Raw genomic sequence first — 24,367 nt, 5'->3', positions numbered from 1 at the left:
CCTGTCAAAAAGCAGATTCTCAAGCCCCTGAACTGGAGATTCTGTAAGGCTGTGTTAAGGCCTGGAATATGCATTTATAACAACTCCTCCCACCACAGATCAGGGCATTTTGATGCAAGGGATCCTTGAATTGCACCCTGAGAAACTGCCTCAGGCTTATCGTGAAGTTTAATTTTCCACAGGGTATTTTTAAATACTTCTATCAGAATAGAAAATGCAACAAATAGAACAATTTAAATCTCAATGTCATTTTCTTCCAAAGAATCTTCTACTTATAATTTCTTTAAACAACATTAAAACATGAAATTGACTAAGGTAGATTACAACCGAGAAACACCCAAGAGCTTCACATGTATTAAGTACTGATTGGTGAAACTCTCGAGGTAAAATATATTTCTAACTATAGGTTTTGGTCAAAAAGGCCACTGTTTTACAACCTATTCTTTGCATGGCCGCCAAAATGATCCTTTTGAAAAGTCAGTCAGAGTCCTATTCTCAGACCTCAGTGGGAATGTTCCAGCACAACTGGAATAAAATCCAAAGTCATCACTATGACCTGGAAGACCTAAATTAACTGGCTGCCGCTCAAAATTCAATTCTTCCCTCTCTCCTCCTCACTCTATTTGCTCCCAGCATACTGGTCTGCTAGTTAGCTGGCTACCTTTGCCTGGCCCTGCTAGATATTCACAGGGCTTTTGCTTTGTCATTCCAATCAAGTTTCTCTGCAAATCACGCCTCTTTCGAGCTGCTTCTCTGAACCTTCTGTTTAAAACAGCCCCCTCCCTATCACTTTCTGTTTTCTTACCTGCTTTATTTTTCCTTCACAGAACTTAGCACTATTTCTAGTGATTGCCGGCCAGCATCTAAACCTCCGTTTCCATGCCTAAGAAATTCTATACTTTATAAATTTAAATGGAAACTTGTCCTCACTGCAGGGACTAAGAAGTCAGCTAATACTCACTTTCCCAGCTTCCCTTGCAGCTGGGCAGACACGTGAGCCAGGCTCCACCAATCAGCTGCATGCACACTAAACTGTTTTGAAAGCTGTTACTGGTTAGTAAACGGGGCTGTGCAGAGTTAAACCCTGCAAGATGTGCAGTCAGGCACTATTCTATATTGCAAAGCTTCCCTAACAGTTCTCATGACAAGAAATTAACCTGCCATCATGTATGTGCTAGTTAATTTTTTTTCTGGACATTTTTTTTTACTGTTATATAAACATGGCTTTAGTTACATGCAAACCTGAAAAACTTGCCACATACATTTGTATTCCAGTATCCCTTTTGTGTCCCTGTTAACAAGTTTTTATAAATATTTATGTACATCTAGTTATTGAATTACATTTACGTTAAATTTATTCGTGAATATGGATCGTAGCATTTATAGTGTGTAACTATATTTATAGTGTGTAACTTCAAATCACTGTGCTAAAGACAGTCAAGAAGAGATCTGGAAGAAAGAGCAATAGATAGATTTTGGTCCACCTATCTTTTTTACAAATTATATTTTTCTTGGCATGTACAGAGAAAGCTACCCAGTACAAAGCTGATCTAATTTTTTTAAAAAGGACAATTCCTATGTTAGATATAGAAAGTGACAGTATTGTGCATAATTATCTATGCAATTACACTTTCACATGCTTGAAAATTTTTAGCCAGGAATGCTTAATAACATTTGCATGGTTAAATGAGACAGCAGAAACAACTGGAAAGGCCTCGGGGCATGGTCATCTATTTAAGCATCCACTTGGATTTTCAACATAATTAGTCATATAATTGTGTGCCTACACTTAGTAGATTCATGTAAGTAATTATAAATTATTAAAAAGCTGTGCATGTGTTTTGCTCTCTATTTCCTGCCAATCAAATTACTAGGGAATATACTATGTTCACATTTCATCATATAAATCTCCAAATAAAATTACAGTGTAAAGCTCTGGATGAAGGTGAGTAAACAAGTGAATCCATTCAGATGAGATACAGTTAATATAGTTATGTGGACATCCATATATTTACAAAGAATTCCTATGATCAAATCATAATAGAAGTTTCTTCATCTGTCCCTACTGAGATGTTTTGTTTTATTTTTTTAAGAGAGAGAGAGTGCACATGTGAGTGGGGGAGAGGGGCAGAGGGAAAGAGAGAATCTTAAGCAGGCTCCATGCTCAGTGCAGAGCCTGATGGGGGGCTCGATCCCATGACCTTGGGATCATCACCTGAACTGAAATAGAAAATCTGGCATTTAACCAACTGAGTCACCCAGGTGCCCCACTACTAAGATTTTTACGAAAAAAAAAAAAAGTTTCTTTTGCTTATGTTGTATTAGATAGGAGTTTTTTCTTTATTAATTTTGTTTTAACTTTAATAGCTAAAGGTTAGACATAACAGCTTCCTCTGTATAGCCGATTTCTTCTTTTTCATAGTTTTGTTAGTGGGTGATGGTAAAAAGGCCAAATAAATCTGAACAGTAAAAAATATTAATCCCCCAATTTTATGATGGTCATTTGATCTATAAACTCTCACAGTTTTTTTCACCAATCCTCTACCTGACTGTTAATTTTGAAGCTTCATTTTACTTCATACTTCTCCATTGCTTTTTTTTTCCATTGTTATCTTAATTTCTAGGTTGAAAATTGTGGAGATTTGAGGAAAACTGTATATCCCTTCTCAGGAGCTCATCTAATAAACAAGATGAGAAGAACTTTGAAAATGTTGAACTAAATTTCCTTTGATAAGAGTGCAAATTACGCTTTAATAGCTGCTGATACAATGCAATACAGTCTTAACACCAAGAAATCAGATCTATCTCACTAAAGGCTAACATTAACCAATCTTTTTCTCATTCTGGGTACCTGATTCCATGTTAGAAGTCAATAAATGCAACTCCTCAGGGCATCACTAAAGAAAACTTTAGTTTTCTCTATTGGTTTGACAAAGTCCAACTTTGTTTACCTTAAGGGCAAGATGAAAGAATTTCTATTTGCTCAGATTTTTAAAAAATTGTTTTTTTTTTAATGTTTATTTATTTTTGACAGAGAGAGAGAGAGAGAGAGAGAGAGAGAGACAGAGCATGAGTGGGGGAGGGGCAGAGAGAGGGAGACATAGAATCTGAAGCAGGCCTCAAGCTCTGAGCTGTCAGCACAGAGACTGATGCAGGGCTCAAACTCATGGACCACGAGATCATGACCTGAGCTGAAGTCAGAGACTTAACTGATTGAGCTACCTAGGCACCCCTATTTGCTCAGATTTTTTGATCGAAGGTAGAATGAAATGAAAGTAAGAAAATACATGAGTATACTACAGTGACAAAGGATTTGGGGATAGTGAATTTTTGTTAGTACTTTTAATATTTATCCCATTGTGACAGTAGTTCAGAGGATTCAGAAAGTAAATGTGTTCAGGTGTTTCAAGGATTTGCAGTCTTTCAAGGATTCATTTTAGGAAGGTCAGGACACTGGTCAGGATGGACTGGCATTAAAATTAAGAAATATGCTAGCATTTCTTCTGATTAGATTCTTGTTCAATATTTCCTACACTGAGCACGCTGTACCCATCCCTGGGAGGCAGACATCACCCGTAAGAAGTGAAATACGTATCCAGGCATCGTTACTCAAAGTCAGTCATCATAAAAAAGCATTATAAATAATTTCTAATTTCTAAAAGAATATTCATCATGAAATGTATCTATTTTTCTATTAATTATGCTGAAGAACATAGGCTATAACAACATTCACTCTTGTCTGAGAGTTAAAAAAACAGGGAGGGTAGAATAAAAGAATTTAAAGGAAACTGAGTCCTGGGACCATGGATATAAATTTTGATTGATGTTGTGGTTTAAAAAAATCAAAATTCATAATGGGAATACCAACATGAGAGATAATAAGAAAGAAACACTCCCACACATAACCCCAAATCAGGGAAACTTTAGAAAAATTAGAAGCTAACAAAACTTGTTCTTCAATATGCTCACGTTTTAAGTATTAATGTCACTTCTTTTTTCAGAGGAAATCGTATGGGTTAAGAATCACATGAATTATCCTAATAGAGTTTTATTAAAGAATAGACGTATAAGAAATAGATATATAAGAATATTTTTTTGCCTCCAAATTCTAGCAATGGTAGGAAAATGTTTACCTAAGTTGGCACAGGATTTGGAATCCATGCCCACAGGGAAAAGGACATAGCTGGAAGCAGGGGTGAGACCCCTCAGTGGGAATGAGATAAATACAGATGGGATTCTCTCAGATCTTCAAGCCCTAACGCTGTACTGGTCCAACTCTGGCATTTATTCTGGTTTTGCGATGGTTTAGCCAATCAACAAACTTTTCATAAGCTTTTCAAACTGGCAATTAAAGATGAAATTGAAGAGATGGAGAGGGAAGATGGCGGCGTAGGAGGACGCTTGGCTCACCGCGCGTCCTGCTGATCACTTAGATTCCACCTACACCTGCCTAAATAACCCAGAAAACCGCCAGAGGATTAGCAGAACGGAGTCGCCGGAGCCAAGCGCAGACGAGAGGCCCACGGAAGAGGGTAGGAAGGGCGGCGAGGCGGTGCGCGCTCCACGGACTGGCGGGAGGGAGCCGGGGCGGAGGGGCGGCTAGCCGGCCAAGCAGAGCCCCCGAGTCTGGCTTGCAAAAAGCGGAGGGGCCTGACGGACTGTGTTCCCACAGCAAGCGCGACTTAGCGTCTGGGAGGTCATAAGTTAACAGCTCTGCTCAGAAAGCGGGAAGGCTGGAGGACAAAGGGAAGGAGAGCTGCTGAGCCCCCTGATGACAGAGCTCAGTTTGGTGGGGAACAAAGGCGCTCGCCAGCGCCATCTCCCCCGCCCATCCCCCAGCCAAAATCCCAAAGAGAACCAGTTCCTGCCAGGGAACTTGCTCGCTCCGCGCAAACACCCAACTCTGCGCTTCTGCAGAGCCAAACCTCCGGCAGCGGATCTGACTCCCTCCTGCTGCCACAGGGCCCCTCCTGAAGTGGATCACCTAAGGAGAAGCAAGCTAAGCCTGCCCCTCCTGCCCCTGTGCACCTTGCCTACCCACCCCAGCTAAGACGCCAGATCCCCAGCATCACAAGCCTGACAGTGTGCAAGTAGCCCAGACAGGCCACCCCACCCCACGGTGAATCCTGCCCCTAGGAGAGGGGAAGAGAAGGCACACACCAGTCTGACTGTGGCCCCAGCGGTGGGCTGGGGGCAGACATCAGGTCTGACTGCGGCTCCGCCCACCAACTCCAGTTATACACCACAGCACAGGGGAAGTGCCCTGCAGGTCCTCACCACGCCAGGGACTATCCAAAATGACCAAGCGGAAGAATTCCCCTCAGAAGAATCTCCAGGAAATAACAACAGCTAATGAGCTGATCAAAAAGGATTTAAATAATATAACAGAAAGTGAATTTAGAATAATAGTCATAAAATTAATCGCTGGGCTTGAAAACAGTATAGCTGACAGCAGAGAATCTCTTGCTACAGAGATCAAGGGACTAAGGAACAGTCACGAGGAGCTGAAAAACGCTTTAAACGAAATGCATAACAAAATGGAAACCACCACAGCTCGGATTGAAGAGGCAGAGGAGAGAATAGGTGAACTAGAAGATAAAGTTATGGAAAAAGAGGAAGCTGAGAAAAAGAGAGATAAAAAAATCCAGGAGTATGAGGGGAAAATTAGAGAACTAAGTGATACACTAAAAAGAAATAATATACGCATAATTGGTATCCCAGAGGAGGAAGAGAGAGGGAAAGGTGCTGAAGGGGTACTTGAAGAAATAATAGCTGAGAACTTCCCTGAACTGGGGAAAGAAAAAGGCATTGAAATCCAAGAGGCACAGAGAACTCCCTTCAGACGTAACTTGAATCGATCTTCTGCACGACATATCATAGTGAAACTGGCAAAATACAAGGATAAAGAGAAAATTCTGAAAGCAGCAAGGGGTAAACGTGCCCTCACATATAAAGGGAGACCTATAAGACTCGTGACTGATCTCTCTTTTGAAACTTGGCAGGCCAGAAAGAATTGGCACGAGATTTTCAGTGTGCTAGACAGAAAAAATATGCAGCCGAGAATCCTTTATCCAGCAAGTCTGTCATTTAGAATCGAAGGAGAGATAAAGGTCTTCCCAAACAAACAAAAACTGAAGGAATTTGTCACCACTAAACCAGCCCTACAAGAGATCCTAAGGGGGACCCTGTGAGACAAAGTACCAGAGACATCACTACAAGCATAAAACATACAGACATCACAATGACTCTAAACCCATATCTTTCTATAATAACACTGAATGTAAATGGATTAAATGCGCCAACCAAAAGACATAGGGTATCAGAATGGATAAAAAAACAAGATCCATCTATTTGCTGTCTACAAGAGACTCATTTTAGACCTGAGGACACCTTTAGATTGAGAGTGAGGGGATGGAGAACTATTTATCATGCTACTGGAAGCCAAAAGAAAGCTGGAGTAGCCATACTTATATCAGACAAACTAGACTTTAAATTAAAGGCTGTAACAAGAGATGAAGAAGGACATTATATAATAGTGACAGGGTCTATCCATCAGGAAGAGCTAACAATTATAAATGTCTATGCGCCAAATACCGGAGCGCCCAAACATATAAAACAATTACTCATAAACATAAGCAACCTTATTGAGAAGAATGTGGTAATTGCAGGGGACTTTAACACCCCACTTACAGAAATGGATAGATCATCTAGACACACAGTCAATAAAGAAACAAGGGCCCTGAATGAGACATTGGATCAAATGGACTTGACAGATATATTTAGAACTCTGCATCCCAAAGCAACAGAATATACTTTCTTCTCGAGTGCACATGGAACATTCTCCAAGATAGATCATATACTGGGTCACAAAACAGCCCTTCATAAGTTTACAAGAATTGAAATCATACCATGCATACTTTCAGACCACAATGCGATGAAGCTTGAAATCAACCACAGAAAAAAGTCTGGAAAACCTCCAAAAGCATGGAGGTTAAAGAACACCCTACTAACGAATGAGTGGGTCAACCAGGCAATTAGAGAAGAAATTAAAAAATATATGGAAACAAACGAAAATGAAAAGACAACAATCCAAACGCTTTGGGACGCAGCGAAGGCAGTCCTGAGAGGAAAATACATTGCAATCCAGGCCTATCTCAAGAAACAAGAAAAATCCCAAATACAAAATCTAACAGCACACCTAAAGGAAATAGAAGCAGAACAGCAAAGGCAGCCTAAACCCAGCAGAAGAAGAGAAATAATAAAGATCAGAGCAGAAATAAACAATATAGAATCTAAAAAAACTGTAGAGCAGATAAACAAAACCAAGAGTTGGTTTTTTGAAAAAATAAACAAAATTGACAAACCTCTAGCCAGGCTTCTCAAAAAGAAAAGGGAGATGACCCAAATAGATAAAATCATGAATGAAAATGGAATTATTACAACCAATCCCTCAGAGATACAAACAATTATCAGGGAATACTATGAAAAATTATATGCCAACAAATTGGACAACCTGGAAGAAATGGACAAATTCCTGAACATCCACACTCTTCCAAAACTCAATCAGGAGGAAATAGAAAGCTTGAACAGACCCATAACCAGCGAAGAAATTGAATCGGTTATCAAAAATCTCCCAACAAATAAGAGTCCAGGACCAGATGGCTTCCCAGGGGAGTTCTACCAGACGTTTAAAGCAGAGGTAATACCTATCCTTCTCAAGCTATTCCAAGAAATAGAAAGGGAAGGAAAACTTCCAGACTCATTCTATGAAGCCAGTATTACTTTGATTCCTAAACCAGACAGAGACCCAGTAAAAAAACAGAACTACAGGCCAATATCCCTGATGAATATGGATGCAAAAATTCTCAATAAGATACTAGCAAATCGAATTCAACGGCATATAAAAAGATTTATTCACCATGATCAAGTGGGATTCATTCCTGGGATGCAGGGCTGGTTCAACATTCGCAAATCAATCAACGTGATACATCACATTAACAAAAAAAAAAAGAGAAAAACCATATGATCTTGTCAATCGATGCAGAAAAGGCCTTTGACAAAATCCAGCACCCTTTCTTAATAAAAACCCTTGAGAAAGTCGGGATAGAAGGAACATACTTAAAGATCATAAAAGCCATTTATGAAAAGCCCACAGCTAACATCATCCTCAACGGGGAAAAACTGAGAGCTTTTTCCCTGAGATTAGGAACACGACAGGGATGCCCACTCTCACCGCTGTTGTTTAACATAGTGCTGGAAGTGCTAGCATCAGCAATCAGACAACAAAAGGAAATCAAAGGCATCAAAATTGGCAAAGATGAAGTCAAGCTTTCGCTTTTTGCAGACGACATGATATTATACATGGAAAATCCGATAGACTCCACCAAAAGTCTGCTAGAACTGATACATGAATTCAGCAAAGTTGCAGGATACAAAATCAATGTACAGAAATCAGTTGCATTCTTATACACTAACAATGAAGCAACAGAAAGACAAATAAAGAAACTGATCCCATTCACAATTGCACCAAGAAGCATAAAATACCTAGGAATAAATCTAACCAAAGATGTAAAGGATCTGTATGCTGAAAACTATAGAAAGCTTATGAAGGTAATTGAAGAAGATTTAAAGAAATGGAAAGACATTCCCTGCTCATGGATTGGAAGAATAAATATTGTCAAAATGTCAATACTACCCAAAGCTATCTACACATTCAATGCAATCCCAATCAAAATTGCACCAGCATTGTTCTCGAAACTAGAACAAGCAATCCTAAAATTCATATGGAACCACAAAAGGCCCCGAATAGCCAAAGTAATTTTGAAGAAGAAGACCAAAGCAGGAGGCATCACAATCCCAGACTTTAGCCTCTACTACAAAGCTGTCATCATCAAGACAGCATGGTATTGGCACAAAAACAGACACATAGACCAATGGAATAGAATAGAAACCCCAGAACTAGACCCACAAACATATGGCCAACTAATCTTTGACAAAGCAGGAAAGAACATCCAATGGAAAAAAGACAGTCTCTTTAACAAATGGTGCTGGGAGAACTGGACAGCAACATGCAGAAGGTTGAGACTAGACCACTTTCTCACACCATTCACAAAAATAAACTCAAAATGGATGAAGGACCTGAATGTGAGAAAGGAAACCATCAAAACCTTAGAGGAGAAAGCAGGAAAAGACCTCTCTAACCTCAGCCGTAGCAATCTCTTCCTCGACACATACCCAAAGGCAAGGGAATTAAAAGCAAAAGTGAATTACTGGGACCTTATGAAGATAAAAAGCTTCTGCACAGCAAAGGAAACAACCAACAAAACTAAAAGGCAACCAACGGAATGGGAAAAGATATTTGCAAATGACATATCGGACAAAGGGCTAGTATCCAAAATCTATAAAGAGCTCACCAAACTCCACACCCGAAAAGCAAATAACCCAGTGAAGAAATGGGCAGAAAACATGAATAGACACTTCTCTAAAGAAGACATCCGGATGGCCAACAGGCACATGAAAAGATGTTCAGCGTCGCTCCTTATCAGGGAAATACAAATCAAAACCACACTCAGGTATCACCTCACGCCAGTCAGAGTGGCCAAAATGAACAAATCAGGAGACTATAGATGCTGGAGAGGATGTGGAGAAACGGGAACACTCTTGCACTGTTGGTGGGAATGCAAATTGGTGCAGCCGCTCTGGAAAGCAGTGTGGAGGTTCCTCAGAAAATTAAAAATAGACCTACCCTATGACCCAGCAATAGCACTGCTAGGAATTTATCCAAGGGACACAGGAGTACTGATGCATAGGGGCACTTGTACCCCAATGTTCATAGCAGCACTCTCAACAATAGCCAAGTTATGGAAAGAGCCTAAATGTCCATCAACTGATGAATGGATAAAGAAATTGTGGTTTATATACACAATGGAATACTACGTGGCAATGAGAAAAAATGAAATATGGCCTTTTGTAGCAACGTGGATGGAACTGGAGAGTGTGATGCTAAGTGAAATAAGCCATACAGAGAAAGACAGATACCATATGGTTTCACTCTTATGTGGATCCTGAGAAACTTAACAGGAACCCATGGGGGAGGGGAAGGAAAAAAAAACAAAGAGGTTAGAGTGGGAGAGAGCCAAAGCATAAGAGACTGTTGAGAACTGAGAACAAACTAAGGGTTGATGGGGGGTGGGAGGGAGGAGAGGGTGGGTGATGGGTATTGAGGAGGGCACCTTTTGGGATGAGCACTGGGTGTTGTATGGAAACCAATTTGACAATAAATTTCATATATAAATAAAAAAAAAAAGATGAAATTGAAACAAAACCAGATGAGAAAAACCAGTTACATTTTTCTTGGAAGTGGTGAGTTTAGTGTACCTTGGAAAGTTAAAACTGGTAATACCATCAGCTACCAAGAACTGTGAGCAGAATCTAAAAGAAGTATAGTTTTTGTTTGAGCAATCAAGAATTCTCTTTTATTGAACCAAGGCAGCAGATAGAGAGGGAGGCTCTCAGAAGGGAAAAAAAAGAAAAAAGAAAAAAAAAAAAGATCTTTCAACCCGAGGGATCTAGAGCTACGTTATTATTTCCCAACGAAGTAAGCATTAGTTTTCTGAAAAAAGTATTTGATTCCAAAGGAAGCAAATGTGTCACTTGTGTTGTAGAAAACATACGAAGATGGGGGAATTGTATTTGAAGGAGGAAATTTTAAATTCAGGCTCAAACTCTGCAGTCTTTTTTATTTAAAAATTTGGCTACAATTAAGTATTGATTTTGTCTTCTTCGGCATGTTTCATCTTTGGAATTATTTTATCAGTTTCAGAAGCCACTGAAATCTCTAAGCTCTTTCTTAAAATTTATTAGAAGCATACTTTGATAATCTATCATGATTTAAATGAGACTAGTGGAAAAGATGCTTATCTTTCTTAAGTTTTTTGATAGTAAGTAGCATAGAGAATATAAAGAATGTATTTTAATGTTTCATTCCCCTTTGTCTTATCAAACTTGTTTTCTGTGACTAGAAATGTAAGTCAAACACAAAGGATTTTAAGAATCTCTGCCTTAGAAAAAAAATCAGAAGTGGACTCACAACCTATAAACGCACAATTTATACATTGTCATACGGAGAAATGTCTATCCTGGTTCTCCACCTGGAGCTCCCACTGCTGCTATCCAGGGGCCGTCATGAAGCATCCTGAAGCTTGCAGAGTTAGGGCAGGCTACATTAAGCTGTGCCAACAAACAACTCTGAAAATCTCAGTGGTTCACCACAATAAAGGATTATTCTGTGTTCACACAAACTCTGCTGCAGATCCAAACGGCATTCCGGGACAAATGTTCCATGTGTAGAGATTTATTGCATCCATCTTGTTGCCCTATACTTTTTACTAAAGCCTCCACCATGATAACTGTAGCAGGGAAAGAAAGAATCAGCTGTAGGATCTCAGGCAGGCTCTCCTATCTTATACCCAGAGGTAACTTTTGCCCATTGGCCAGGACTAGTCACCGAGCCCTGCCTAGCTACCAGGAGCTGAAAAATGCAGTTTTCCACATGCCCCAAAGTGTAAAGAACCAGATACTGGTAAGCACATAGAATTTCTACCCTATTGAGCAATGGTTACTGAACCCTCTGAAAATTATACACAGTAATTGTATATTTCTCTGAAGACAGGAGAGAGACCTTAGCTTTCATCAAATTCTTTAAGGGGACAGTGATTTGTCATCGAACAACTCTAATAAGTTTTTTTTTTTTTTAATGTACAATTTGGGGCACTTGGGTGGCTCAGTTGGTTGAACATCTGACTCTTGATTTTGGCTCAGGTCATGATCCCAGAGTTGTGAGATCAAGCCCTGAGTTGGGCTCCATGTTGAGCATGGAGTCTGCTTGAGATTTTCTCTCTCTCTCTCTCTCTCTCTCTCTCTCTCTGTCTCTCTCTCTCCTGCCCCTATCCCCCCCACTCCTGTGTGTGCTCGCTCTCTAAAATAAAATTAATAAAAAGCACATATTTATATTGAAGAAAGGAAAGTACTGAAATTCAGCAATAGCTTAGAGAAACTGATTTTAGGTCAAGTTCCCAGGCTGTAGAAGACTGGTCCACATGTTGGCCTCATTATCCACAATTATTTTGCCCCACATGGCCTGAATGGGTTCATTTATATGGTATTTACAAATGTCCCAAATTCTGGCAATTGGTAATCTTCCAACATTTAAAAAATCCTAATTGTTCTGAATAGGCTAAACCACTTTCAGTCATTCATAACATGGTGTGAATCAGTTTAATCAGATTGGTTTCTTCCTAACAGTGTTCATAATTTTTCCCAAGGATCACTGTCTTGTGCTGCCTGTTGTCCAATTTCTGCAAACATTTGTCTTATATGTTTTATCTTTTTAGCTGTTTAAGACAGGAGGGTAATCTTTTCCCTGTTGCTCCATCTTGGCCAGAAATAGAGTCCCACCTGTTTCTTTTCACTGTGAATATTTTTTATCAAGACTTTAAGTAAAATTGTAATCTTTTGGGGGTGCCTGGGTGGCTCAGTCAGTTAAGCATCTGACTCTTGATTTCGGCTCAGATCCTAGATGGAGCCCCACATTGGGCTCCAGGCTGACAGCTAGAGCCTGCTTAAGATTCTCTCTCTCAAAATAAACAAACATTGAAAAATTATAATCTTTTTAAATGTAGACATGGCTTCTAGTAAATATAAAGTAATATTGTAAAAAAGTGCAAAGCATGGAAAGAATTCCTGAACTAGAATTCTAGAACACTAGATTATAAACCCATTTTGTCTTTCAGATTTTTGCATGACTGCCTTTCCCTGGACCTGAGGACATTTGAAAAGAAAAACTGTGGGCCAAGTAATTTCTTTGGTGCACACAGTTCAATAATTTCATGATTCTATAAACTCAAAAAAGTTCAAGAAGGTTTTAACCTGTTTTCAGAAGCTAGAAAGAGGCTAGAAAATGGTACCAGATTGAGGAAGGCAGAGACAGCCAACAGACCGAAGTGCATGAAGAAGGGGTAGTGATGAATAAAGAACCAGGCACATTCAGGAATCAGAGGCCCAGGGAACAGTGGGGACAGGTAGGGGCTGAGGAGATGCTGAGGAGAAGTATGACACAGGATTGAAAATAGGAGGATCAATTGAAAGTCTGCAGATGAAATAGTGCACTAGCTTTAGCAACTTCAACAATGCCAAACAGGGACAAGTAAAACTGCATATGACAGCAGAGAGCTAGAAACTCTATTATAAATTCTAGCAGAAAGATCAAATATTTATACCTTGCAATTTTACAGCTGTTTGATATATTAAAATAGTAACAATGATAATAACAATAATAAAATTCCCTTTTGTGTAAACCAACAGAAACAAGTATTTATGGGGGAAAAACAAAGAAAATGCTCACAAAAATCTAGATTGAGTTCTTAAAGACTACAAAATACCATATGTGTTTAGAATATGCTCCTACTGAGGGATTATTGCCTGTTCCAGAGGAATCTTATTAATGACCCGTTTTGAATCTCAGATAAAGATAACTGAATTGAAATCTTTTGCCCGAAGTCACAAAGCTAATTAGAGCTCAATATGGTATTAGAATCCAGGTAACTGGACTTTTGAGCAACACCATCTCTCAATTACCCCAAATGCCAGTAGGGTGAGCTTTGATTCAGTCAGATTTTTCACCAGAACCTTCTTTTAATGTGTCATGTTTTTGAACACATTTTAGAGACAGAGGTTTGCTCTGTGACAATAAGATGCTATAAAACCTGCTTGCTGACTTTTGGGCTGATTCCATAACTTTCTCCTCATTGTTAGGGTTATTTAACTGAAGTAGCTGATCAAAGTATAATAGAACATGAGGCTCACTCATGAATGTGGCTTTTTCACATTCATTAAAAGGGCTGAGTTCATGAATAAAAAATACAAGCAAAGAACAGGGTAGGAAAATGTGGCTCGACATTAAACCAAGGATTCAACATTAAACCAACATAAACCAAGGGCTGAGAGACAAATTCATGATCTTGATTGTTTTCTTTTAAGAATATTAAATGATTCATAAAACAAGAGTGATATTTTTGGCACTCAAGGAAACCTTTACATGTCATTTTGTAGAAAAGTGTCATTACTGACTAGCCAGTGTATTCATCTATTTCTATACTCAGGATTTGCATCCTATTTCTCTGATATAATTTACATTTGACTTCAATAAGAATGTGCATTAAAACCATGTAACTGATATTATCAGTGAAGTGGTTAACCATGTTGGCATTTGAATGCCATAATTACATTTCTACGTTAACAGTACTCTTAAATTGCACAAGAAAAGCTTTGCTTCTCTGTCACTGTTTCACACTTGGGTCTATAATCTCCAAAAGGCGAGATGAATTAGCTTTTCATTAAAAAATAAATTTCATGATTGTAGACATAATAGTTCTAGTAGGAAAAATAAACTATATTCTGGAGAAATCAGTAGAAATTCATAGGCCCTTAATCCTTCCAGAGCCAACCAATTTCTGTTGCTTCAGGCTTGAATAATTTTATTGAATTGTAATAAATTTGAATTCCTTCTAAATTCCTAAATTTGGGAAGAGAATCTATTCTTATTATTTTACTACTGAAAAGGAAAGGAAAGATGTGAAATTATTCCAACCATATCTAAGAGTGTTAGAATGGTAGGAAGGTTCCTATATTTGCAGTGTTCCCTCCGAAAGGTACAAAGATGAGATATGATTGCTGGTGAATCACGGTTCTATTTTATCTAGAGACCTGAGTGCTCTCACCGCTCTATTCCCTTAGGGGGTCATGTTCCTCTGCTTAAAAGAATATTGCCTGCTCTGTGAGCTAATGATTTGTTTGGAGGATGTAAGTCTCAGAGGTGAAGAAAACTGCACAGCTTTTATAATATATCTTTCAAATCTTTGATCTACTTTTTTCCTGAATACATGGGACCCCTCAATAGCAAGATTAAAGATGCCTCTTCAGAGAAGAAAGGCAAAATTTGAAAACCTAAAAGCTGCTCAGATTTTCAAATAATATTTCTATATTTCTTCATTTTGTCAACATCGTACTTGGTGTTGTCCTGCATTCATGTGATAACCACACGGTAACCAAAATACAGCTTTGGATTGTAGTTGTTTTGTTGTTGTTGTTTTTCCAAGAAGTCATGGAACTATGACTCCTGTTTTAAAAAGTGGTTCATGCAAAGAGTTCATGGCTAGGACACACATACTCATTTTGAATTCAATTTAATTTGACAAATATTTACTTGGTACCTAGCAGATGTTAGACATTGCCCCTATTTTGTAGGAAACACCAAAAATCAGAATCTGTTTTCAAGACACTCCTACTTTCACTGGGCTGATAAGGCAATTACAGAAATGGCTGTGGTAGGATGCAGAATATGACAAATGAAAAGTGCTTGGAGAGAAATGAATGGCATTCAATGTGGGAACAGAGAGAAGAGACAAGAGTCCAGTAAGAGGGGGATCAGGGAAGATTTCAACATTTGAGAAGAACTTTGCAAGACCAGTGAGATTTCCCTGGATGGGGTTAGAGTTGGAAGTAAGGTGATAACAATGTATGTTGTGTGTATCTGGGGGGAAGAGGGGGAAGTAGGGGAAAGGAGGTGGTCAAAAAACGTTGAGAAGCTTGTACTTAGTTTGTAGGCCGTAGGGATCCAATGAAGGTTTTGAAACAGAGCAAAGGTAGAATGATAAGGAGCTGTGGTTTAAGAAACATTTTTGAAGCAATGAGAAAGCAGATTTTAGTGTATTTTGAACTAAAATATGTCTATGTAAACAAGCAAGTATGTTGATAATGTCTACAGGTCTTATTTCCAAATAGAACTATCACTAAAAATGTTAAACATGCCAGTAATAGAAGAATTAACTTCTCATTTATATTTGAATCTGCAAGATTATTCTTCTTCACTTTTATAACGACATAGCTCATCCATGCATAGATTTCTAATCTCAGTCGAATGAATCAGGAAGGGGGTATACTTTTATAGTGTTTCAGAGAATTTAATCTTCTCCATCATACGAATAGCTGAGTTTTTACTCTCTGAATAATATTTTGAAATGTGTTTTTTTTTGTGTGTGTGCTTCCTAAGCCCTTTGGAACACCCTTACCAAAAACAAGGATAAAATTTAAAAAGAATAGAAAAATAAATAGCTTTATAGAGTAAAGAAAAACAAAAGAGATCTTTGAAAAGCCCCAAAAGGACTGCAGCAAAAAGACACATGGTTCTGATCAGAGAACCTAGTTTTGAGGAGTATTTTTTTCCTGATTATTATTATAATGGTTAGAGCTTATCCAAGTAAATCTGAAGAAGTGAGTAGCCCAACCTATTCTCTACCAAACCTTTTATCAGAAGAAGTAATCTAATAGATAGATGGATCATATTTCCTCTGCTTTATCTCCTGGGCGGACAACATGAAGCAGTAAAGGGAAGATAACTCAAAACTACAGAACAAGCTCTCAAATATATGACAACACAACATACTGAAGTGAGCAAAACATTATTGAAAAGTGGTTAGTTAATAGTTAACTGTAAATATTTGTTGGACACTTGAGCACATTGAAATTCAACAAGCTATCTGTTTTTTAAGACTTCATCGTGTATATATATTTGGAATGAGACCTTTACTTATTTCATAACAAGAGGACAGACAGTGGTAAGTGGTATTCTACTAATATACAAGAAGCAATAAAATTCCTTTGTGCTCAATTTACTATTATTTACTATTTATTCTATGGAGAAAATAAATACCAAAGGGCTTATTGTTTCATCTAAATGACCTAAGGGAAAGAAAAGAGTTCCAAGCAGGAGAGGCTTCTTTACATAACAGAATTTTGTCTACGATTCTATTTGAGTTATCCCCAAACATCCCCAAAATATTTTGCTTGAAAAAGTTTGATGTACTAACAATTATGCAGCCTAAAGGTCTGTCATAGGCAGTACTGTTAAAATTTTTAAAAAATTCTATTCTGAAGTTCTTAACTGAGGACTCGAGCTAAGTCAGGCTGACACATAAAAGTGACCTTCACATCCCCTTTAGTTATTTGTTTTTAATTGACTATTTTGACAAATTGTTACAAGAAAAACTCTATAAGAAAAGACATGGAGTTGAAAGAAATTAATACTAAATTTTTCTAAATTAATATTCTAACTTCAATTGATCAAATACAGGAAAATTTACTACCATTGGTAAAGTAAGAGTATAGCACCAATTGCATTAATACTGCTTAGTATCTGTGAACTAGCATCCGTGACTTTTCTTATCAATAAGGTACAACACTGACCACGTTTTAAAAAACACAAACTTGTATCACATTCCTTTCAACTGATCGGTGCATATTGTTGAGTACTTGAGACAACTGAAAAAAAAACAAACAAAAACCAAACGGCATGAAAATGGTGATTTGTCGCGTTTAATCATTACCACTATTTCCTGCTTTCCTTATCATCAAAGGTACATACAGTACAGCATGAAGGCACATCCGATATTCGTGTGGTAAAGAATAATTAAAGTTACCGATAAAATAAAAATCACCAATGCAGCCATCAAGAATGACACAAAAACTGTTTTCAAAAAGCAAAGTCTTACCGATAATCGGATGTGGTGCAATGCTGCTTCTATTCTCCTTCCACGACAGCAGGTAGTCAAGGCTGGTGAGATCGTCAGACTCGATATAATTGTTTACGGTCAGCATTATCTGATGAGCTTTTGCTATCCCATAGTGAACTTTTGTCTCATCCACGTGACGCATGTTCCTTAGCTCTGCTGTTGTGTCAAAAGCTTGTTGAAAGTATTCAGAAGCTTTGTTGTAGTATCCCTAAAAATGTAAGAGAAATCATTTTTTCTTAATTTTTATTCCATCATTCCACATGTCTACTCACCTTGGCATGTACCACACTGGTGTATCCACATGTGGTATTCATCTTTTAGAAGAAAGAGAGGGCAAGTGGGGTCTCTATTAGAATAAGTTTCATTTATTTGTTTGTTTTTGTTTGGAATAAGGTTCTTTTAAAAAGTTGTGATTATTGGGGCGCCTGGGTGGCGCAGCGGTTAAGCGTCCGACTTCAGCCAGGTCACGATCTCGCGGTCCGTGAGTTCGAGCCCCGCGTCAGGCTCTGGGCTGATGGCTCAGAGCCTGGAGCCTGTTTCCGATTCTGTGTCTCCCTCTCTCTCTGACCCTCCCCTGTTCATGCTCTGTCTCTCTCTGTCCCAAAAATAAATAAACGTTGGAAAAAAAAAATTTAAAAAAATAAAAAATAAAAAAAAAAGTTGTGATTACTAACCATACAATATCTTGAAGCTAATACAGTAAAAAGTTTTATCTACCAAGTTGAACTATATGCAACTTAAGTGTTTTTGGATTAAAAATGGTCAAATATTAGCATTTTCATATGGTTCAGCCTAATACATTGTAGCAAAAAGAAGTCTGGGAAAGAGTGATCTGATTCACATTGATTTGGATGTAAGTTTCTTACTTGGAGCATTGGATTTACTTAACGAAGTATTTCAAACCAGATTTTGTCTTCAGTCATAGCAAGAGATCACTTTCAGCCAATCTATTTAATCAGTGGCCAGTGAAAATAGGTGTATTTATCTGCTGATTTGGTTGTTGCTCTGGTTTTACCCATGTATTTATGTCATTCTTGACTGTGGACATAGGATGTATTCAAGATTTCTAAAAATTATGAACTTGATGGCACTAGCACAACTCAAGATCATTTAAATGTTTATCTCTTAAGTCATTTGCAACATTTCATTGCAAAATTCAAGGTGGTGTTTTGTTTTTTGGTTTCTTGTGTGGGTTTTGGTTGTACTCTCCTATCCTCCTAAAAGCTATTGTCTACAAATAAACAGTATTTATCAAGCTCTTTCAAAGTGTCAGGGCCAGGGCTAAATTCTTCATGTATATTATGTCACTAACTTTCATAAGCCATTCTGTGAGGAAATATTATTCTTATTCTACAAGTAATTAAATTGAGCCTCAGTAAAGAGACTGTCTTCTGCCAACCTCCAATCTAGTAAAAATCTTTGCAAAGAAGTTTTCCTCAGTGGAGGATATCATTTTTAGGATTGAGCTATACTTTTAAGACTCTAGGGAACAAAATTTCTCTTCTTCATCCTCTCCTCTCCTCTCCTCTCCTCCCCCTCAAACGCTCTCCTCTCCTCTCCCTTTCCCTTTGGGCCTCCCCACTTTTCTCTTCTCCTTCCTCTCTTCTTTCTCATATACACATAAACATGTATGTACACACTTTTAAGAAGCCCTTACAAGAGAGAATATCTTAATACAGGTTTTCAAGTGATTTTATCACAACATTTTATGAAGGAACTGGTAATACAAACACCATAGAAAAAGCCTTATACCATACACTGGTAGCGGCATACTCAACTCCATGCATCTCTGCATGATCATGGCGTTCAGACAGCAAACTGAATACAGAAGTTGCTAGCCAGGTGAGGAGGGGGAGAAATAGGGCTTGTGTGACAGTTATGTTACCCACATAAGCAATACATATAACGTTGTGTTATAGACCCACAAGGACAAGTTAGTGAATTCTACTCAAATGGCTCATTCCAATTAAATTTGTTGCTTTAAACACAGCCCCTCTGTATTTTATCAATAGTGATTTTTGTTTGTTGAAGTGAACAATTCTTTCTTTTATTTCAAAATGTATAACATAGAATTTATAGAATAAGAGTACTTAATTAGAAAAAATAAAATTGTATCAAAGCTATTTGTATGACAAGCAAATTATGATTGAGAAACAATACAAATATTGAAGATGAAAATAAAACTAGTTAAAATTTTGGAATGTTTTGCTAGACGTCAAAGATATAGGACAAAATAGGTGAACATATGTGACTAGACCAAATAGTTCTATTTTTAAAAACAGAGAAGTATAAATACCTAAGTTCTAGTTATATTTCTGAGCATTAGGCTACTTATCGTTTTAGATGAAAGTCTTAGGAAAATTAGGGCCATAAGTAAATGGACTTATATTTAAATTTCCAGAGTTACCTTATATATTTTTATATTAGAATGAACTTACTCATTCATCTGGCAACTATTACTTATCAAGCTCCGTGACAAGCAGTGGGGATTCAGCAGTTAACAGAATTTACTATGGCTAAAACTTACATTAGATCTTTTTTAACAAGTATTTCCCCCCTATAATAGGACCATTATAATTATTCATAATTATTTAATTATAATTATAATTACATATAGTTATTCTTCCCTCAAATTGAGCCTAGTATTCAATCTTTTGATACACACACAACTGCCATAAAACTGGTACCGACCTAAATTTCTCTAGTTTAAAATACTATTAAGGAAATACATTAATTCTTTTCAGATGCAAGCATTTTTATACATACCATTTTGGAATGAGATTTCACTAATGTGTACTGCATTTCTAGATTTTCAATTCTGAAAGAGTTGAATATCTAAATTTAATCTCTTCTTTAAAGGTTCTGTCCAACGTTCTACAGTTCAATTCTGTTATCAGTTAATCCCTATCCTATTATAAAATTCAGAAGATTCCAGTAATTAATCTTGACAATCTTAAATATGAATTGAAAATACATAAGTTAATTTATGCACTTCATGAATGCATCTTATTGGAAAAGAGAACTTTGCTTAATGTTATAAATATCATTGATAAGCATTTGGTGGACAATTTCAGGACAGGACCTTGATGACATCGTAGGCCTTAAAACAAATCTTGCATTATTGCAACATAATATAGAATTTTCATGCATTATTCTAATTCTTACCTGATCCTTCTTAGTGTGTCTAAAATGCCGCTCTATCCAATGAGCAAGCTCAAAAATAAAGGAGCATTTTCCCAGTACTAAGGAAAAATCAGTTTTTGCACATTTTCTCTGCTATTTGAGTTTGGAACTACCATTGTTTTAACTACATGATTATTATCTGATCTTATTAGGGAATGAGCAATCTCATAAAGAGTCTATGAGTTATTTTCCCTAAAGCATTCTCATTTGACTACTTTATATTAGTTATACGTTCCCATCAAAACATCACATCAGGAGGGTGGGATTGGTGGCCCATCTTCCATGATTATATAGTAAAAGGTAAATTAATTAGGATAAATGATCTTTTAAAGATGTGATGTTTTAAAGATTATATAATTACAACTATAATTATAATAACACTATCATCACTAGAGAAAACAGTTAATTCTAATATTTTTCCAAATACAGTTTTGCATTAGAATTGTGGTCTTATATTATTTCTTGGAAATGATTATAAAGAATACAATTAGAATACATTGCATGAATAATATGAAGCCAAAAAAGAGATGATGAAGGCAGTATGTAGAAGGCCTTAAAAGCAGACTGACACGTACCAGCAATGTTAGATTTGCTTCTGAAGATTCACTACAACTTTTCAGAATTATTGTACACAAATGAAATAGAAGTTTGCAATTCCTAAAGTGAGACAATCCTATTCTTCCTTAAGAGGTATAATTAGTTACAAATTTATTGATTGATTCAATGAATTCACATCTTTTTGCTCACCAACTCTGTGCCAGGTTCTGTTTTAGGATCTGGAACAAAATAATAAACACGGCAGATATGGTTCTTATTCTCATTAAGCTTCTATTCTAGCCAAATTAAAGAACAATAAGAAAATATCATAAATAAGAAAACTATGAGATAGAGTCTAGGTGGAATATTACAGTAATGTTAAAGAGTGACCTGGTGGCTGCTGTTTTTCATATAATTTTTATTTTGGCATGCAGCTTTCAGGACTTCAATGAAAAGAAATGGGAGATTTCGGATATTTTGGTAAGTGGTAGAAAAAAATTTTTTCAACCAAACAGGTACTTTTATTGATTGAACTTTTTGACTTCTTTCTCAATTGCCTTGGAAAGCTCCATAGAATTTAGTGGATTAGATTTCATCATTTTATTTTATTAAAAAATTTTTCATGTTTATTTATTTTTGAGAGAGACAGAGACAGAGCATGAGCAGGGGAGAGGGTGGGTGTAGAGAGAAAGGGAGACACAGAATCTGAAGCAGGTTCTGGGCTCCAAGCTGTCAACACATAGCCCAGACGCAGGGCTCAGACTCAAAAACTGTGAGATCATGACTTGAGCCAAAGTTGTTTGCCTAACCAACTGAGTCACCCAGGCACCCCAAGATTTTTATCATTTTTAGATTAAGAAAATGTGTTTGAGGACTCAAATTAGAAAAACGGTAGCTGTGATTAAACAGTGTTCCATATGAATAACAATAACGGCACCTTAAATTACAAAATACAAGTACATTTTCAAAGTACTTTCGTACAGTTTTGGGTATATAACAATGATTAAATATTTGTATATATTACTAAATGATCACCACAATAAGTTGAGTTAATATCACCTCACATGGTTACACATTTTTTTTTTTTTGTAATGGGAACATTTAAGATCTACTCTTAGCAAATTTCAAATATATAATATAATTAACTGTAGTTTCCATGCTGTACATTACATCCCCAAGATTTACTTATTTTATAACTGGAAGTTTGTACCTTCAAACGACCTTCACCCATGTGGCTATTTTTATTGGGTTGCCAAGGGAAGGCCTCTCTGAAGATATGACATTTGACTGAGATATGATGACAAGACATCAGCAATATGAAGTTCAGATTAGAGAGCATTCCGTAGGGCATTCCAGCTAAAGCAGATGTCCTAAGGCAGGAACAAGCTCCGTATGTTTGAAGGACTTCACTAAGCCCATGTGGCTGTGGTGGAGTAGATGAGGAGAGTGGGAAGAAATAAAGTCAGAGGTGGGGTAGGGGAGCGTACATCTCACATAGAATATTTCAGATTGGGGTGAGGATTTATATTTATGTTCTAAGAAGAATGGGAAGTAACGGAGGCATTTTAAGCACAGAAATAACATAATTTAATTTACATTTAAAAGGACTACTTGGGCCTCTGTGTGGAGACTTGATGATACGAGGGAGAAGCAGGGAATGGGCTTGAACTTAATTGTCATGCAGGAGACAGAATAGAGTGTCATAAACTGACAGGATGACAGGAGAAGACACAGAGAACAAGGTGGATCTGAAATACGTTTTGGTGGCATAAAGGTCAGGGTTTGGTTCTGGATTAGATATAGATCAGAAAGGAGACAAGAATAAAAAAAATATCCAGATTTTTGGCTTGAGCAAGGGGGCTGATAGATAATGATGCCATTTATTTAGACGTGGAAGACTGGGAGGAAGGAATCATGTTAAATTTGACATGTCTGTTAGACATCCAGGTGGAGATGCTAGGTAGCCAGTTAGAGTTACATGTGTCCCAAAGAGAGATCAGGGATGGAAATACAAACTTGGGAGTCATCAGCATATGGATGCTATTTAAAGCCATGGACTTGGAAGAGGTCAGATAAGGGGAGCTCACAGACTGAGAAGTCTGACTAGAAAATACCTGAATCATATTCTATCATAGTTGAATACTAAGTTAATAGAGGAATAGAATTTAGAGGGGAAAACGATGAGTTCAGTTTTTAACAGTTTATATTTGAAGTGATCTAAGTGAAGATGTCAAGCAGACAGTAGGATACGAGTCTGAAGTTGCAGGGAGAGATCTGAGCTTGAGATATTAAGAAGCTAAGTGCTTTTGTGTACCCAGTATGTTCCAGGAACTCACCTAGGTACCATGTACATATTTTTACATTTCTAATCCTTAAATAGCTAGTCTTCAAGGCATCTTATTGACAATTAAAATATGAAAGAACTGAGGATCAAAGAATTCATGTGCCCAAGGTCACAGTTAATAAGTAGCTGAATTCAGATTCAGGGTCAGGTGGGCAAAAATCAGTGAGGTTCCTCTTCATCCTGCTAGTTTCCTTCATGGAAAAGTGTAGTAGATAGCATGTGATGCACAACAGCTTATGAAATTGCTCAGGTATATCACTGAAATAAAGGCATTTAATATAATTAGGAAATATCCATAAGCTGAAAACAGAGACATGAAATAATTCTTTGTCATTTCCCCCAGGAAATGTTATTTTCCTAGTCATTCCTTGTCATTTCTCTAGTTCCCTTTGTAGAACTAGAAGGAAATTCAGGATGTCATCAAGGCTATCCTCTTGTTTCAAAAAGATGAGAAGGAAAAATAACTATATTTAGTTCTAATAAACCCACTTTGTTATATGTTTTCAAATCATACTCTTGGTAATGATTTAACAATTCAGATTCAGCCTGAGAAGTTATCAGTAGATTTTCTGACTTGAGGAAGTATCTGCGAAGAATCACAGTAATGCAAAAAAATTGAGTACAACATTAACAATTTTAGTAACAAAGCAAGTTTTGTTCAGAAGTCTGTCATGCA

General features: G+C 37.3%; 1 protein-coding gene across 6 annotated transcripts in view; it reads right to left on the bottom strand.

Moving 5' to 3' along the window:
* The window catches only part of TTC29 (tetratricopeptide repeat domain 29), a 253,186-nt gene that overhangs the window by 73,424 nt on the left and 155,395 nt on the right, over positions 1-24,367 (bottom strand). For all 6 annotated transcript variants that reach the window (XM_086704141.1, XM_086704140.1, XM_086704144.1 and 3 more), the window contains one exon: positions 17,607-17,835. In XM_086704141.1, coding sequence (XP_086560267.1) covers positions 17,607-17,835 — 229 coding nt within the window. The remainder of the gene's footprint in view (positions 1-17,606; positions 17,836-24,367) is intronic.

This window comes from Puma concolor, chromosome B1, assembly GCF_028749965.1.
Source record: "Puma concolor isolate L17-30 chromosome B1, mPumCon1.1.hap2, whole genome shotgun sequence".
Lineage (NCBI taxonomy): Eukaryota > Metazoa > Chordata > Mammalia > Carnivora > Felidae > Puma > Puma concolor.
This window is presented reverse-complemented; position numbering and strand designations above follow the sequence as displayed.